Below are 17,786 nucleotides of genomic sequence, written 5' to 3'. Positions count from 1 at the left end.
TGCAACTGAGTGTTCTCTTTTTTCTAAAATACTCCTTGGAATTTGAGCCATGATGCACTTTTTACCCCATGACTCACTGTCAACTGCTTCCCTGTTTTAGCTTTCCTGAAATACATCATGATTAGAAAAACCTGGCTGAAATCTAAGCACCTGTCAGAACAAAAGAACACAAGGCAACTTACCTGCCCATAAAATGCAACACGGTAGTATCTCCCAAACAGGCGTTTCTCAGAGTTCACTACTTCCGCAACCTTCAGGTATGAGCGGTGGATGTCATAGTACAAATCAGACAGCCTCTACGTTAAGAGACAGAAGGAGAGAGGGAAGGTGAGAGGGAGCAAGTACTTTGGGAAATGACACTGAGGCTCTGCATGGGCATGGCTTGCCTTAATCAGAAACCCAAACCTTTGCAAAGATGGCTGTACACACTAAGGGAATGGTTTAACCTTATCACTAATCTCAAGATTTCTGTCATCTTCAGATCATTTTATGGCAGAAGAGACTTTGTGTACGGGGTCACACAGCATTCCACAAATGAGCAGTGATAGGGACCTCTTAAGCAGTCAGAGAAAGTAAGTGTCCTACGTGCAGGGGAGGGCACGGTGCCAACAACTCCAGTCAGCTCCTAATCCTATGCAGAGATGTGCTACCCACACCCACCACTAAAAAGGGTTTTCTTGTGATAGAGAACAGAGAGATCAACTAAGTTTAAATCTGAGGATCTGCTTCTTCAGTGTACAGCCTATACCTACTCCTTTACTTCTAATTTAAAAACCAGAAAATCAGCAAATGAGATTATCATCAGGTTATCTGTTATGTGTTAAATGTAGAAAGAAAATAAGAAATGAAGGAACCCTGGAGTTGTTAAGAGATCACAATAATTTATCAGCTGTTTCTGAACTTAAATACAATGCAAATGTGCTCTTGGTTTTAAAAATGCATGTAAAAAATCACATTCATTGGTTATCAGAGATAGATTTCTCCACAGAGACATGTAGTTCTGAACATAGCTAAAAGTCTCTCAGTGAAATATGGCTAGAAAGCTGTTGCTGTGGTTTTGATGACCTTTAGAGGTTGATTCTTTTTTGAAAAATTTTTGTTCATTTATGGTTGTATTGATGCTGAAAAGAGGAAGATAGGATACCAAAGTTTTTTGTTTACTTATAGCACAAAGCATTAAAAGGAGAAATTACAGACAGGAAGAACAAAATATTCCTTTTAAAGAAAGCACTTTAATTTAAAAATATTGATCGTTACAGTTGGCTTAAGACTATTTAAATAAAAAAGAAGAACTTACTTTAAAGTCCCTCTGCTTCTCAAAAACAGCAATGATAGGCTTGTTAACCTCTGCAATGAGCTCATATCTTTCAGATTTCCACAGGTATTCAACACACAACTCCAGCTGCTCCACCAGAATGTTCTGCAATTCAGCAAATACTATGGGTTAATTGATAGCTGACAGAGCTTCATTAACAATTATACAAGAAAAGTACCTACCCACTGTTTTATTTTTATTCTGTATCTTCTATACTAAGTTTAGTTCAATCACACAATATTTAGTCAGGTATTGGTCATGTAGCACTTCTTCAAATAAAAAATGGAAATAATGGTAACATGAAAATACTTGACATCTCATTCAGAAGAACAGGATGGCTTTGTGGGCTCCAACTCTAGTATTTAATGTTCTGGTTACCTAAACACACATCCCCCCTATTTAGTAAAACAGCTATGGCATTTCACTCAAAAGCTGCATGCCTTTTAATGTTGGGTGAAGCGCACTCTCGTTATAATTTGTTTTAACATAGACAGGAATCCATTAGCAATACTACTGTCTGTAAATTTAGAACAAGTATATAAATGTTAATGCTGCTGACCTCATTATAGGGAGTATCTTGCATCCCAGAGTCTTCCTTCATAGCACCTTCTTCTTTAATGTTGGGGGTAATGCTTAGAAAAGCAGGCCATCCCATGGAAAATAAACCTTGAAGTACAATTCATAACAACGTCAATTAATGACTGAATCACCACGCACTTTAAAAAGTTATTGGATGTCATTAATACAAAGCTGATTTCATTTGACTGGGTTAGTTAATTTTTTTTAACTGCCCAAGTGATGAGAAGCACAAATGGAACTGACTGAATTTATGAGACTATTCTACATTTTCTCTATGATATAAATCCATTTGTCCAGGCAAAGGGCAACTGCAACATTTTCCTGATGCAATCTTATTCCTCATTTTGGCATTTCAGTTCCTTAGATGTACAGTGCTGGCAGTAAAACTACATGTGCCACACTCCCTTATACAGGAATTACCATCGTAGATGGAGGCGAGACAGTTTTTACTCATGAAACCAATGCTGCAGTTGGTGACCTGACCTACAGGCACTGACACTACATGCTGGGGCTTAGCACTTGTTCCACACACCACATTTCCTGAGCGAGGGGCAGAGTTTCCACAGGCTCGCTACAGCTGACGGAGATGGCTGCTCCAGAGCACGCTACACCTCTGCTGGGCTCAAGGATACCATGGCAGCAGCACTCCTTACCCTGCTCAGGTTCAGCAGAGCCATCACTGTCCTACTTGAGGAACTCTCTCAGAGACAGCTCAGGTGGCGCAAGTTGCTGAGGCAGCTCCTCCCCCTCCATCAAATCTGGGAGGAGTTCTGAGCAACTTTTTACTAACGTGTAGGTTTAAAATGACTCAAGTTCTTCACTCCACCTACTGTGATCTGTTATTTACACAAAGCATACAAGTGAACTGTCCCTGAAATACTGCTGTTTACAGAAAGCCCCCTTCTGAAAGGATGTATTTTTGTCTCACCCCCACAGACTCGAAAGTTATCAGAGAACCATGGTCTTTCCAAAACTATCAGTTTCTCTTCCTCAGGTACTTGCTCTTATCCCTAGAAATTACTATTTTTGAACACTGCTAAAATTACTCAAGCTGAGAATTACTGAAATACACATTTCATAAACTAAATAACCATTGGCATGGAAGCATTTCAAAAACATAAGCCTGCACTTTATTTCTCTAATAAGCATCACAGATTAAAAACCCTTTATCTATACTGAGTTACATATGGATGACCTGATATTAATTCTGCCCTTGTCCCCCAGCTTTGGACAGTCAAGGGAATTGAATGTGGATTCGTGTGCTAAACACCAATTGACCTGAGAGGGATTTCTGTTCACAACGAAGAGCAGAGTGCTCTGTCCCTGAAAGAACCTTTAACCAGAGACATCAAACCAGCCAAAGAGCATCAGGAAAGTAACACACAATGCTTCTGATATTACTTGCTTGCTATTACAGCCATCAACATGCACTGTAAGTATTTTCACTTTGGTAGATATTTTTCCAGATCAATTGAAGAACGGTAATTGAATTCCCTAGCCATGTTATCTGACCCATAAACAGGCACGGTTAGAGCACTCACTTCCTCCAGTGTGAGTTGTTAGTAACACATTACTATCACAGACTTGACCATCCTCCAGGAGCATACGTGAGGTACAAATCTTTTCCATTTTCCAGTAACCTATGATAGCGTAAGATGGTATTAGTACACCGCTACTGGTATGTGTTAATACATGCATATTTAATAATGACACATTAACGAGTGAAGCATTCTCTTTTAGCACTAGCTTAATAAACATTTAATTAACCCTCTTTACACAAAATACACACAGTCACTGTTCTAGTGCTAAGACTAGTATTTACAATGTATTTTAAAAATAAGATCTTTGGGTAGAATTCAAGCAGCTTTAAGAATACTTCATTTTATAAGTAAGGAAAGCAGGACAACCAAAAATTATTTTCAACAGTATAATTTATAGACACACGGTTAGTTTTTAATATGTTGATCTTACCCTTTCTTTTTAGGTACTCTGCAATGAGAGCAGCGATATGGATATAGCACATAGCAGCCTGCAACGAGAGACCAAAATACATGTATATGTTAAAGCAGACTATATGACTTAGCATGTACTTGATAAAGAACACACACTTTAATCACTGTCAAGTCATACTGCCGAAAAGGAAAGAAAATTAACGTAACAATTTGAGAAAATAAGGTATTAAATGATGAAACCTCTCCTAATTAATTTCACTGGATGTCTCAGATAAAAGCACAGACTAAGAGTTAAATGAGGACATCAGGAATTTTGCTCAAGAGAACAACCTAACATCACTTTGTAAATAAGATTGCTGGGCTATGCACTGGAGCTTCCCATCACCCATTTAGCTTTTGATGAATGGGACATGTCATAGGGCAAGTTCCTCTTCTGTGCTGTATGAGGGGAAAAAAAGCACAAAATATCCTGTATGTAAATTAAGCACTGTTTATAGCCTCGCCTACACTACAGCTACTACGCCTGCTAGGGTTAAGAAGTTGAGATGCTAACGCAATACTGACCACAGCTTCCCTCTCAGACATTTCTAAGTCTTGGTCAAGCACATATCAGGCACTGTTACAACTAGGCAAACTGGGATAATAAGCACATCACATCTCTAGGCACAGTTCAAACCTGACTTTAAGTTCAAGTATATGACAGACACTGTATATCTCTTAAATCATTGCTGTTATCTGTCTTCCACAGCCCTTTTCGTCAGAATATCTCAGCCTAGTGATAAATGCATTTGTTACCTCTGATAAATCTCCATTTCTTGCGTGAATCTTGGCCATGCTTTCAAGCCAGGTCCTACGTAATTCAGGTGTGCTGGCATATGAGTTTGCTAGGCTGTACTGCAGATCCACAAGCATCTCAGGGTCTTTCTCATGTTCCTTCATCTGAGCTGTAGCCATCAAAACTGTTCTGATGCGTTTGGTCAGATCCTTCACCTCTGCTGGGAAATTAACGTTCTTTGGGAAAGATAAGCAATACATCACTACAACCATCCAGAGAACCACATGCAGCACCCCTGAATGAGCTTATATTCTGCTTGTGGAAGATCTTCTCCCTCTCCCCCAAATTCAGTTGGTTTTGAAATGGATTTACAGTTCAACAGTATATACACATTTTACACTGTTGTGTGTGTTTTTGCTACACGTTTACTGAACAGGTTAAAAGAACAGTTTGTAGGCTAAACATTGTTAACTGCAATACTGTTTCATCAGCCACAATGCATGGTATCTTAAAAATATTTAGAATTTAATTCTAAATTATTAAGTTTCTGAGTCATAAGCATTTTCATGAATGTCTGGTTGCCTCAAAAAGGCATGCTATGGATGCATAAGTCAGGGTCTAATAAAAGTCGGCAATTTTATTCACAGAAACACTTCCTCCTCTGACATTGTTGACCTTTTGAAAGAGGTAGTGATTAATAAAAAATGTTTCTTACTTTCATCTGCTTGTCTCCATTAGCAAAATTATTTATAATTGCAAGTGAATGTTGAAACCGGGATCCACCAATCCCTGCATCTGCTATCAGCTGACTCACTGCTTTGATGAGCTGTACAAGTAGAGAGTAAAAAAGAAAAAAAGAAAAAAAAAAAAAGAAAAAAGGAACAGGGTGCAATTAGCAAAGAAAATCAAAGTTTCCAAATAGTTTTTAATCCCAGTTCTAATGTAACTTGATGTATCAGGCTAGCAGAGATGCAATTTTATACCTCCAACCTGGCCTTGAACACTTCCAGGGATGGGGCATCCACAACTTCTCTGGGCAACCTGTTCCAGTGTCTCACTACCCCCACGGAGATGAATTTCTTCCTTATATCTAATCTAAGTCTACCCTCTTTTAATTTAAAGCCACTGCTCCTCGTCCTATCACTACACTCCCTGGATGCAAGGATTGCAAGTAATCTCCAATTTCTGTAATTTCTCAAATTTTGCAATATAAGTGCATTGTTACTTGGCTTCATATTTCTGTTACTATCAGATTCTGGTTTGCTACTTCAGCTACGGTGCTACTGCTGTAAGCAATGCATATGAATCAAGAATAGCTACATATCTGATTTACTTGGCCGTGTGGCTAGATTCACAGCTGTTGTCTCTCCTTGGAACAGAGCCGAACTGTCCAAGAACAGCAGAGAATCCAGCCGAATGTCTTCAGAGTTGGCAGAAAAATCAAACTGCCACAGAGAACTGGCTGAGCTGTTCAAATGAACAGTTTTGCTACAATGCAGAATAATAATACTAATAACAACAAAACAGTGTACATCAGGTAAATACTGATGATTTTACACTTCACTCACCTGTAGATGGGATCTGACTATTGATTTCTGCTTATTAAATTCAAAGTTCTTTCTCATGAAAAAATAAAGAAGAGCAGACGCCTCTGTCTGAGTTGAACGTGACCTATGGTTACAACACTTCAAGATTTCATAGCAGAGGGAACCACAGAGATCCGCTTGTCCTTGGAAGAATGCTGATGGGAACTATTGGGAAAAAAAAGTGTGGATATGTACTCTCAGTAATATTACATATTATATATTAATATTATATATTAATATATACCTAATTTATATATTAATATATATAATGAGCATATTACAGTTATTCTGAGTCAACAGTGTTTTTCTGTCACACTTTCAGTAAAAACCAACTGTCTTTCATATGCTCATTTACACCGGGGTTTAGTGAAGAAATTAGCCACCAGCTAAACATAATCCCATGCACAAATTAAGATCAAGTAAAATCTGCACATGGGTTTTCATACAAACACCATATGCAATGCATCAATCAAACTGACCTCCAGGAAGTCCAGACAGCAGCTGGTACACAGCAAGAATAAAAGCAGAGCAGTCTGTCTGTGAAGAACGCTGAAGAGCTAAACAGGAAAAGACTGAGGGATGGGGGGGGTTTGGTCTACGCTACTATAAAAGCTGCTCAGGAGAAAGAAAATACTCTGAGCAGCAGTCAGTGAACTTCCAGCAGTCAAGAGTCTGAACAGCAGGAGACGGCAGAGAATGAAGGATGGCTCTATAAACCATACATGCTATTTATCAACGGGGTGAATACAATAGAAAATGGACCAATGAGTGGTGGAAGATTCTGGCCACAGATCTCCCAGTCCTGCCCTGGATGTTCTACTGCAGGAAAAAAAAAAACCACGATCTCTGCTTCCAGAGAACTACGACAGGAGAATTTAACCCTGAGAGCTACACGATGAATGAAAAGGGCAATCCTAGATATGTATTCATCCTCCCTGTTACATATACTTCCTCCGATCTTGACTGTCTGGTATGTAATTTAAAGCTGTCTGTGGCTGGTTTACTTTATATTTCCCCCATGCCCCCAGGCTATGTTACTGGGAGAAGCACGATTTCCTCCTCTTTTCCCCTGAGATAACAGCTGTCAGAGAAGGAGACCACATGGTTTAAACTTATCAACACTGTTGTGCTTCATAGAAGCATCTGAGAGACCAGGCCAACATTGCTAATTCTCACTTCCCCATTGCAATTACCTGTGTGATACGTTCTGGTTATTTTTAAGAAGATATCATCTAAGTCTACAACTTGGAAATTTGGCAGCCTTTGCACTAGGCACAAAGCATCCAATTGCCCATGATTATTTATATATGTGCGATGCAAGCAAATAAACAGTTTGATGAGCATGTTTTGTCCAAAATATCTCTTCGATAATGAAAATTACATATTTGTAAAAATAAACTATTTGAGGTGACCTTTTGGTAAAGTGTACAGAGTACTCTCCTGCTAGCTCCTCTGGGGATGGCTGCAACCATTCACCACTGTATTCTGCAACTCAGGTATCTGCCATAAGGACCATGGACCTCTATGGTTTCAAGCTTTCTTCCACAGGTGATAAAAGCATAAAAGGCAGGAGGGTCGTGACATAGCTAGACACCACACAGTTGGCTTTCATTTATTTATTTTACAAGTTTTGCTTTCATGGAGAACTTCAATATTTTATTTTTCCAAAAACAGATCTAATTTTTCAGAAATTGTGAACTTTTTTTTTTTTTTAATTTAATCAACAACAAATAAGATATTTGGGAATGAGCATTAAGAGTGTTAAGGTGAGAATTCTGTCAAAGTACCCAACTGTCCTCAAGCTGCACTTGCTGTAACATATTAATAGATCAGACTAACAGAATAAAACCATAGTTACCTTGCCTACAAACAGCCGTAGGGCAGCAAAGACGTGCTTGAGAGCTGCTGCTGACTGGTTGATTTGCAAAAAGAGCATGTGTGTGTCAAAGACTTTCTTCATCAATGCGTTCTGGCAATCAGATTGCTGGAGCTGCCTCTGAAAAGTCCACAAACAAGACAGGACACACAGGTTATTAAAGTGAATAAACAGAAGATGAGCTACTGGATTTGCATCAAAGTGTTCCTAGGGAGATGCTTTTTTCAGCATCTGCCCTATAATCTCTGGGGATGAGGCAGTCAGTCCCAGCTTGCTGCAGCCTCTTTTTACTTGCAGTTTTCTAAGGGTAACACTTGCTCAAGCCTGTACTCCTAATTTGTCGATGGTATTCGCCAGATTTAAGAGTTAGGGGTGCCAAAGCTACTCACTAAATCTAAAAGGAGCTGTCTGCTCTTCTGTAGTTGTGAGACCTTCAGCATTTCATCAGGGCTGACATTAACAGAGCAGTTTTTAAAGAGAGAGAGGATCTACCTGCCAACTTGAAGAGATATGAACATGATTAAGAAGAGGTGACATATTAGTAATCGTGCAACCCTATAATGCACAGCAGGGCTGTATATATACCTGGATACGTAGGGTGTTTTTCTTCCACATTTCCCTATTCAGTTTGGGCATGATGAAATTACTTCATGAAATACCTCCACGGAGGACTAACATCTTATTTCCCTATCTTACTGTCTCAAGTTTGCTGTGTGCCTCAACCCCCAGGCCCTCCCTCTACCACGTATCTCACATGGCACCATTTCAAACAGAAAATGAAACAGCAAAGCATACCTGGTGGTTCAGAGTGTAAAGACACAACAGGTCAAGAATTGTGAGGGAAACTTCTGTAGCAATGTTTGCCTCTGTGTCTACATACTGTACAATATCCGTTTCACTGGAGCTGCCTACAACATATGAAGCAATGTGACAAGCAGTCTTCTGAGTATCATTAAAGATCATGTAATTTTGCAAACAGGTCATCCAGTCTCTGTGCAGTAAAGATAGTGTCCTAACTGTACATTTAAATGAAAGGGTATTTTGAAGAAAAGTGCTCCCGGGAGATGGAAGGGGTAGTTAGTATATTTTACTCAACTTTTCTCAGTTGCACCAGTGATGAGAGCATATTCTTTCATTGGTTCTGTTGGGCCTCAAAGGATGAAAGGAACCTAATTGGAAAGTGGAATAAAATGGCTTTGATCTCATAATTTCAGCCTCTAGTGGAAACTCTTAGGTACCACAAAAACATACTGGCCACATTTTGTCAGCCAGAATACCAGTGCTTGTGTGTCTTAGGATGACACCTCTAAAAATATACTGAATCTTCCAGAACTGGCAAGGGTCAGACTGGTGAATTGGGTTGTGGTTGCATATGTTATTCCAATTAGTCATTTATGGGTATAATGCTTCCTCAGAAGGCACAGACAAAGACACATAGATTATCTCTGGATAAACTCAGGAGAGTTTCATGGTCTTTCTCTATTAGGAACTTTCAGCTTATCAACTTTGCAAAGGTAACTTGGGATCTTTTTCTCTTTTGATTAAAGATTCTTAATTCACTAACAATAATTCTGCTGGAGGCACTAGCGTCCTTGAAAGCTTGTCCACTCTTCATGGACAGACAGGATGATCTAATGAAGGACATCATCACTCTACATAAATTTGGCATTCATGGCTCTCTGGTAGTGTCCCTCAGCATATGGGGCAAGAGCAGAGCATCTGTCTTTCATTTTTATATACAGCGGAAAATTGCCATTTAAGCATTAGAGATTTTTATATAGTAGAGAGATAGCAATATTACAGGTATCATTATCTATGGACAAGAATAATATCAGACTTGTAGACAGAAGCATCACGGAAGACCTTGTCTGCAAACCTTGACGTCATGTAAATTCCAGTACATTAATTTTTGCTACAAAATAAACCCAATTCACAATAGCTTTACCAAGTTGTTTCATAGGGATGATGGGTATAGTGCTTCATTTACACTGCAACATGATGAGTACAAATCACATCAGCTAGTGAGATTTACTTCCTTACAATACCCTAAAAGGACCACAAACTTTCAACTATGTGATCATACCCTTTATTTCATGGTACAGACTGTCATTATTAAAGGTTGCTAAAAATTACCAAGTTCTGAAACAGTCCAAAGGGAAAATAACTTTGTGTCATGAAAAGGTCACTTTTATTGCTTAATATAAGTGTAATATTTCAGCCAGCGTACACCTGATTGTACAAAAAGGTACATAACCACAGACAGAAGAGATGCTAGGGGTGGGAAGGGGAAGATTACTTGCCATTAAGACTTTTTAAATACATCCGGTTATTGTAATTCATTCTGGTTTTTATATGAATTTTGACCAAATTTTTAAGCTCAGATTTCTTACTGCCCTGAAAAAAGAGTAAAGTCAGCAGCTCTATGTTTCTCTTCTGGCTATCTTTCATTGACAGTCATGAAAACGGATTTAATTGTATAGAGCCTGATCTAAACCCCATAGAATTCAAGCGGGAAGTAAATACATTTTTTGGTACTTACTTGCAGTGCTGCTGTCTATCATCTGCAAGAGTTTTGGGTTAGAAAGCGCATTTTTGCCACGGATTATTGGTAACGTCTGAGATCTGTGATGCTTGTGGCCATCATGACTAGAAGTAGAATGCATCCTGAAATTCAAAGGTACCATTAAAAACAGACACAAAGAATAAACTATCATGCCTATAAAGAATTTTCCCATGTCAGTTAAAGTTTTCTGCAGTACTTCTCAAAGGTTAAGTAAAACAAAGTGATGCAAAATTTTTCAGAGAAACAAAGTCAGTAATGTGAACAAAACAGATGTGCTGTGATTTCTTGAAATCACAGGAGACAAAACTTACTGAGCACTGGAAAAACCACAACATCAGCTTAAATAGCTGGCTGATGTTTTGCAAACTGCTTTTGGGTGAAGAGAAATTGAGGTTAGCTCAGTTGAAAAAGAACACGGGAGAAATACACCCTACTTGTGAAAGAATTAATACAACTAGCAGCTTTTATGAGGGGGGAAAAAAATAGTGAGACTGGCAGTGACAGTAAAAAATGTGTGCGCAGATGTTTGTATGTGTGTGTTCTTTTAACCTTTTGATGCTGACAAACAGTATGAAGTATTTCATTATCATGAGAAGCTTATCATAATTTGTAAAAGGATTTTGAATTTGTAACCACTTCAGAATTCGGCAAGACTCAACATCACTCATAATTCAGGTCACTTATTTAAATATTAAAATACTTTTATTTATTTATTTTTAAATGTAACTTCCTAAAAGCACATAATTTAAAAATGTTTTTGAAAAAAATTGCTTCTTGTACCTAACTAAAACGTCTTGTATTTGTTGTTTATTTTTAGAAAAAAAATAATAATTAGATTTTACATTTAAAAAGAAAGCTCCCATCTCAGGTATGAAATTGATGTCCAGACATTTGCCAATGAATGTGACAAAGTCTTCCACTATGAGTCAGTGGAAAGATTTGGATTGCTATCCTAGTGAACTAGTGAATTGGGAACATGTGGAATTTTGATGCTGAGGTTACTGTTTTGTTCCCTCCCACACACCCCTTTTGGTAGGGAAGGTGTGATTCTTTCTGAAGATGTTGACACACTGGCATTCAGCAAATGCAAATACCTAAGTGTAGAGCTGGTCACCAGCCATAAGCCATAGTTCATCTTACAATGCGTCATCAAAGAATGTTCTGTATTACAACAGGCCAAACAAATAGCCATGTGGACAACAAATCTGTGAGGGGGTAAATTGTGAAGGCCTTGGAAACATCAGAAATATGACTTTAGTTTCTGGATTGCCACCATGCTGATTCATCTGCAAATGCTCAACGAAACAACAGTCTCCTACAGGCTGCTTGCCAGGTCCAGATGGGATAATGATATCAGTGCTTTTTCTTGAAAACTGCACGATGCAGGAACAAAGAAAGAAGTATGGCAGGGAAGGCATCCTCTTTCCCTCCTGTGTACTAACTGTTCCACTCCAAGGTACATGCTTATTATAGTGTGCAAACTCCAGCTACACATAAATGAGGCAAGTCAACGATCCAAACATATGAGGAAGGGGAACTATCTCAGCATGCTCTTAGAAACAACCATAAGCTGCACAGAGTCAAAAGTTCACCTTCTCTCTTGAGTTTTACATTATTAACTATGAAAAAGTTCACACTATTCCATAAAAGGGTCAAAAAGATTATTAAAGCTTTCCTGCACTTGCAGTTTATTACCGTGCCATCCATGAGAATGATTAAATCTTGCAATCTCTAGACTAGGAAAAGGAAATTAAAAATGAAAGAAATAAAAGAATGATTCTGGAACTGGCAACATGGAGGCAGCGGTACAGGACTACGTTACACATAGCCAAATGGAAGTAAAAAGACAGGGCTGAAGCACACCTACTCCTTTGACTTTGTGTTGCTAGATAGTTCCCATTCTGTCACCCTGGGTTATCAAGAGAAAAGTAATCCCCTGATACTGTGACCTCAGCCATAGAAATTCATTCCTAAAGCAGTAGGAATGAAAACATATGACTTCATTTAGTTTTGGGAAAAATGCGAATTATGTTTCAGATAGGCATCTGAGCTGAAAACAACAGCTAACGTTTCCTGCAATACTTGACAATATATTGACAGTAACTAAGTATTCTTCTAAATATAGTATTTTAAACAGCTTGTAAGTCCAACTGAAGTTGAAGGGGCTCAAGTCTTTTATGGTTTACAGCTTCAGGGGCTCTGAAAGCTGTTACAGGTTGTGTTAACTCCTCTACAATTAACACTGTAACAGGGTAAGATGGCTGCAGGATGATAACAAAGGCTGTGATTTCATAGCAATTAATAATGAGATGTGTCATTACCATTGCGAGAGCAGACCTGATGTCTGGCCAGAGGAGTTTGAACCTTTCAGGGTGCCATTATTCTGGGTGGCCTGAACAAACTTAAAAGCAGCAGCAATTTTCCTGTTAAAAGAAAATAACTGTTAATCTGTTAGGAACGTGACATTGATTTTGTCATGCCTCTAAAGAACAAATAAGGCCTGACAAAACCTGCGACAGCATTAACTGGTTTATCTGGTGACCTTTCATTTTTCCACTGTACGACATATGACAAGTTTACAGTACTAGCATTAAATTAAAAATGAAACACTGACTCAGACAAAGTGTGCATTTCACACTACACAGCTGGAAAATGATCTCATGCCTTTTCAGCAAGTGCACAGAGACAGATTTTTTTTTGATTGCTGTGGAACGTTCATCAATTCCCATTAAAACCATTTGCTCCATTATATAGAACAAAAATACAGCGTTCAAGTTCCTTTATTTGATATATGCTGAAATAAAGTTGAGGAATGGTCCAGTACTATGGGTTACAAATGCAACAGTGGTTATCCTCACAAAAAATTTATCTGTTACACCAGGTATGCACTTTCATGTCTAGAACATCATGATAAGACTGCATAAAAGAAAAAAAGAAGCACACATCAGTTTCAGTATGTCAGACTGATGCTTTCAGAAGAAAACACAGATCAACATTTAGGTCTAACATAGACAGTAATATTTAAATACTGTAACATAGTCTAATATAGTGCAATGATATTTAAATATTACAACATAGTCTATAACTAAAGAATTACCTTACAATATTGCGTTTTCCTAGATACCTGAAATTTTGAAGACAAACCCTGAAAGATAAAACAGCACATTTTACATCTATTAATGATTCCCTAAATACATAAAATACTATGAAGTACTACTATGAATATCTCTTCTGGGAGGAAAACCCAAAGCATTAAGGCCCTTGTTCATGGAAATGGCCAACGTATTGAAGGATATGGGTTTCATTAATAATATCTTCTTACAAATTCGGAAGATAATGGCAAAATAATCCAAGATATAACAGCTATCTCACTATACCACAAGGTGGACAAAGAGAAATTATTTGCAGTAGCCAGTTTAGAACATTATTGTTCAACATAAAATCAATGAACCACAAAGTGAACTTACTCTAAAATGCTGAAAAAGTCTGTTATTTCTGAGAATGGTGCTCGCAACCAGTATGAAATCAGTGCATCTAAAGGGAGATATTAAAATGTGTTGTGTATCTGTTAGAGGGAATTAAACTTGACCCAAAGCCTGTAAAATACACTGATAATTATTCTATTTTAACTTTGGTTTGGATTCAGCATTCACAATATTTCACAACGTAAACTAGGTAATGTACATTTTCTTACCTTCTGAAATGGTTTTCATAATGTGAAGGAAACACATAAGAAGGCTTCTAGTTTCAGCTTGATCCAACTTGTCAAAACGAAGGGTTGATCCAATCAAAGACAAAGGTCTCATGATCTGTTGAATTGACAGTGAAGGGCTTTGTTGAGTATAGTAATAAGTATCTAAATCTAGGAATCATTTTCAACATTTGCACATGTACCTTTTCACACGTGTCAGTTCTCTCACTGTTTTTTTCATTGGTACTTGGGTTAGATTCAAGACTTGCTAAGGAAGCTCTGGAGTCAGCATGGTTTGCTGCAGAGATAGCTATTGATGAAAAGGCTGTAAATGAAAGTCATAGCAAACATGCTAAACTAAAACATTTATGGATACAAAAACTAACAAGAAAAATGGAGAACTTAAAATGTGTCGTGCTGGATTGATACCAGTGCTTTGAACTTCCAATGCCAAAGCTATTGATGGGTGTGTCTAGTATAAAAAACATTCAACAAGTAAAATGACCGAGTTTGCCATTATTCATGGCATTAAAATGCCCTGTTGCATTCCATAAGGCCTGACACAAAGCCATGAAAATCAGTGGAAAGATGCCTGTGGACTTCCCTGAATTTTGAAATGGAATGAGGAAGAAGTAAACAAAAGTTGTGTTTCTACCCTTCCTTTAAGCCTGGGAAAACTAAGAGCACTTGCCTTCAAGAGACTTCAGGGGTTTTCAGGAGAAACCTTGGGACTATTAACCCAGGCAGACTGCAAGAATGAACTCAGGTACAGGGATCTGTGAGAGCCTAACTACTGGCATCATTCCAAAGCAGGAGAGTAAGTGAAGCAGTGGAAGAAGAGCAGCTTCACAAGACAAATAAAATCAATCCAAAAACACCCAAAGAGAAGAGAAACATCGCATACCATGTTTCCCTGAATATCACATAAAATGGGTTAATGATATCATCCATGAATACTAAGCAGAAAGCACAATGCATTGAGATACACAGAAATCTACCTGTGTACATGATCAATCTGTCATTTATACCTGCTATGGAGTTCAAAACATCTTTGGAAAAAGAAGTGTCCACAGAGTTTGCATGTTTCATCGCAGCCTGGCTCTGAAATCCTCCAGCTGTACTCAAATCATCCCTAGATCCCTGTATTTTAAAATAAACAGAATAAACTCTGCTAAATGTTATTACTGTTTACTTTTACAATGACAGCACATATGCAATGTTGACTTTTCTTAGACATTGAGCTAGAAAACCTACTTTCAGCTGTTGATACATGACAGCCTTAAAAAAAAAAACGGGCTTACTGTAATATGCCCAAATTAGCCTCAATGTGAAACACTCATCATTGGAGTTGAAAAGAACATACCAAGTCTGTGTTTGCTTCTTAAACGTTAGCATAATATTAGGATAGGAGCATTAAATGCTGTTAGCGATTATCAGATGAAATAGGCTGATTTACTGCAAGAACACAACACCCCTGCAGAAATTATTTCTAGTTTTTAGATCAGGTCTGATTACAACACATCTAGTCTTTTAAGAAATAAGTAAATCTGCTCCTCCTCCACAGGCACAGTTTATACAGATGGTTTTTTTTGTGGCAGTAAAGCTGTTCTAAAGGCATTCTGTACCCCTTCCCTCCTTCAGCTACTTGTATGCATTCCCTCTACTTCCTACTGTTGCTCATGGCCCCTCTTCTTGTACTAAATAAACTGCTTGTGAGTCCATGATATAACCCTGAAAAAAATCTGTGAGTGATGAGAGTTTTTCTCTACAATAATGTCTCTCAGAGATCTGCCCAGGGACCTGCCAGAGGGTAAGCCCGCAGCCCATGGCACTAGCGCAGACACACAAACTGGCTGGGGTTATGAGCCTCTAATTTGGAGCTTCCAGCCCCGGGACAACCTGTGCCTTAGAACTGTCCCAGACTCAGGGTCCTGCCAGTACAGACTCCCAGGGCTCTGCAGGTGTTGGGTAAGTCGAAACCTTTCAAATTAAACATTTTGGGTGCAAACAAATCAGCATTTTTAGAACTGTATTTTGCTAGCTAATTTCTGACCATGGCACATTTGGGCTTCTTCCCACCAGATTGCTTTTCTCAGACCTTAGGGTCAGACCTCAGTTTGATCCTTTCAGAGTTCTGAAAATTCACAAGAATTACCTGATTGGAAGTGTTGATATTGAAAAGGAACATATCCTTCATGTAAATCCTTGGCATATTGTCCAAAAGCATTCCATAGAGTGGCATGTACAGGTTTGCTATTTGTGCTTGTTTTGCCTAAAAAACAAATGATATAAAATAAACCTAAATAAATTAATTAATGTACACTGGTTGGCTAAGGATGTTTCACATGTTTTAGCCACTGTATGAACAAGCAAAGGAAAAAGAATAAACAAACAGCTTCTTTACCGGCTCTGTGTATCGATCATCAAACGAATGCTTTGCCATTAAGTTTTTAAGCACAGCCAAAGCTAGGTGCCTAATATCCTGGTCTTCTTGCAAGGCAAAACCAACCTCCCGCAGCAGTACTCCAATTAAGAAATGTTTACGGCAAAATTCATTGGTCAATGTGTACTCTGGAATATCTTGGAACAGAAAGGACAAGAATGTCTAAATTAATATATGTTGCATAAAAAAAACCCTCTCCCATTTTCAAAAATGTCAGTAACTTTGATTTATTTAATCCACTGTTAAATGTTGATTTCCTGAACTGTCGCATTCCTCCAATTTATATGCATATACCAACATTAGAATCTCAAATGTTTTGCACACAGTATGACTAGTCACTTCTTTGAGGTGCAGGGTCAACACTGTTGTTTCCATATTCTATCTAGAAGAGTTCTAAAACACACAGATCCAGACTAACAAATGGTGATTAATGTTTGCCTGTATTTGCCCCCGTTCAGTGGCAATGGTGGAAATAAATATTGTAGTTCTTAATGCGCAATTCTACTTAATGCTTATGCAGCCATTTTGCTCATACCTGATGTTCGATAGTCCTGGGTTGATTCTGAAGGTGTCACAGGGTCTTCATTTATCATAAATATAAAACAATAGCAGGCAAAAATCATTAAAAAACACAGCAAAACATAAGTGCACAAATTATTTACTTTATATCCTTTTGAATTATTTGACTGAAATTTGAATGAAACAGTTTCTCCTGGGCTGTGCCAGTAGTTTTTTCTAAAACTTTGGACAACTGTTTCATATAGAATGGAAGATGAATAGACAGTTTTCCTTCATTATTCACAAGAAATTACTATGATGAGTCTCAGTTTTTAAATCCCACTAAAAACAGTATGAAATGGCAAATCATTTTATTCATCAAATTATTCTAAAGATATTTTTTTTTTCCACAATGACAAAAAGTAATAAACTTCACAGTGCTTTAACAAGTGTTAGTTGCACACTTGTTGTCTAACCAGGTTAAAAATTAATTGTTAACCAATAACTT

At 38.0% G+C, this 17,786-nt stretch overlaps 1 protein-coding gene across 13 annotated transcripts in view; it reads right to left on the bottom strand.

Moving 5' to 3' along the window:
• The window catches only part of DOCK10 (dedicator of cytokinesis 10), a 152,052-nt gene that overhangs the window by 13,698 nt on the left and 120,568 nt on the right, over positions 1-17,786 (bottom strand). For 10 of the 13 annotated variants that reach the window (XM_083848558.1, XM_083848557.1, XM_083848550.1 and 7 more), the window contains exons 31-50: positions 17,316-17,360; positions 16,742-16,917; positions 16,493-16,609; positions 15,366-15,477; positions 14,541-14,662; positions 14,341-14,455; positions 14,114-14,180; positions 13,744-13,791; positions 12,968-13,069; positions 10,623-10,747; positions 8,879-8,991; positions 8,066-8,203; positions 6,190-6,372; positions 5,337-5,447; positions 4,642-4,857; positions 3,866-3,923; positions 3,436-3,534; positions 1,875-1,981; positions 1,298-1,420; positions 183-296 (exon numbers count right to left, since the gene is read on the bottom strand). In XM_083848558.1, coding sequence (XP_083704684.1) covers positions 183-296; positions 1,298-1,420; positions 1,875-1,981; positions 3,436-3,534; positions 3,866-3,923; positions 4,642-4,857; positions 5,337-5,447; positions 6,190-6,372; positions 8,066-8,203; positions 8,879-8,991; positions 10,623-10,747; positions 12,968-13,069; positions 13,744-13,791; positions 14,114-14,180; positions 14,341-14,455; positions 14,541-14,662; positions 15,366-15,477; positions 16,493-16,609; positions 16,742-16,917; positions 17,316-17,360 — 2,291 coding nt within the window. The remainder of the gene's footprint in view (positions 1-182; positions 297-1,297; positions 1,421-1,874; positions 1,982-3,435; positions 3,535-3,865; positions 3,924-4,641; positions 4,858-5,336; positions 5,448-6,189; positions 6,373-8,065; positions 8,204-8,878; positions 8,992-10,622; positions 10,748-12,967; positions 13,070-13,743; positions 13,792-14,113; positions 14,181-14,340; positions 14,456-14,540; positions 14,663-15,365; positions 15,478-16,492; positions 16,610-16,741; positions 16,918-17,315; positions 17,361-17,786) is intronic. The other 3 variants (XM_083848555.1, XM_083848556.1, XM_083848551.1) reach the window with 3 other exon arrangements.

Source organism: Anser anser, assembly GCF_964211835.1.
Source record: "Anser anser genome assembly, chromosome: 9".
NCBI lineage: Eukaryota > Metazoa > Chordata > Aves > Anseriformes > Anatidae > Anser > Anser anser.
The sequence above is the reverse complement of the archived record's forward strand: the minus strand, read 5'-3'. Positions and strand labels throughout refer to the sequence as shown.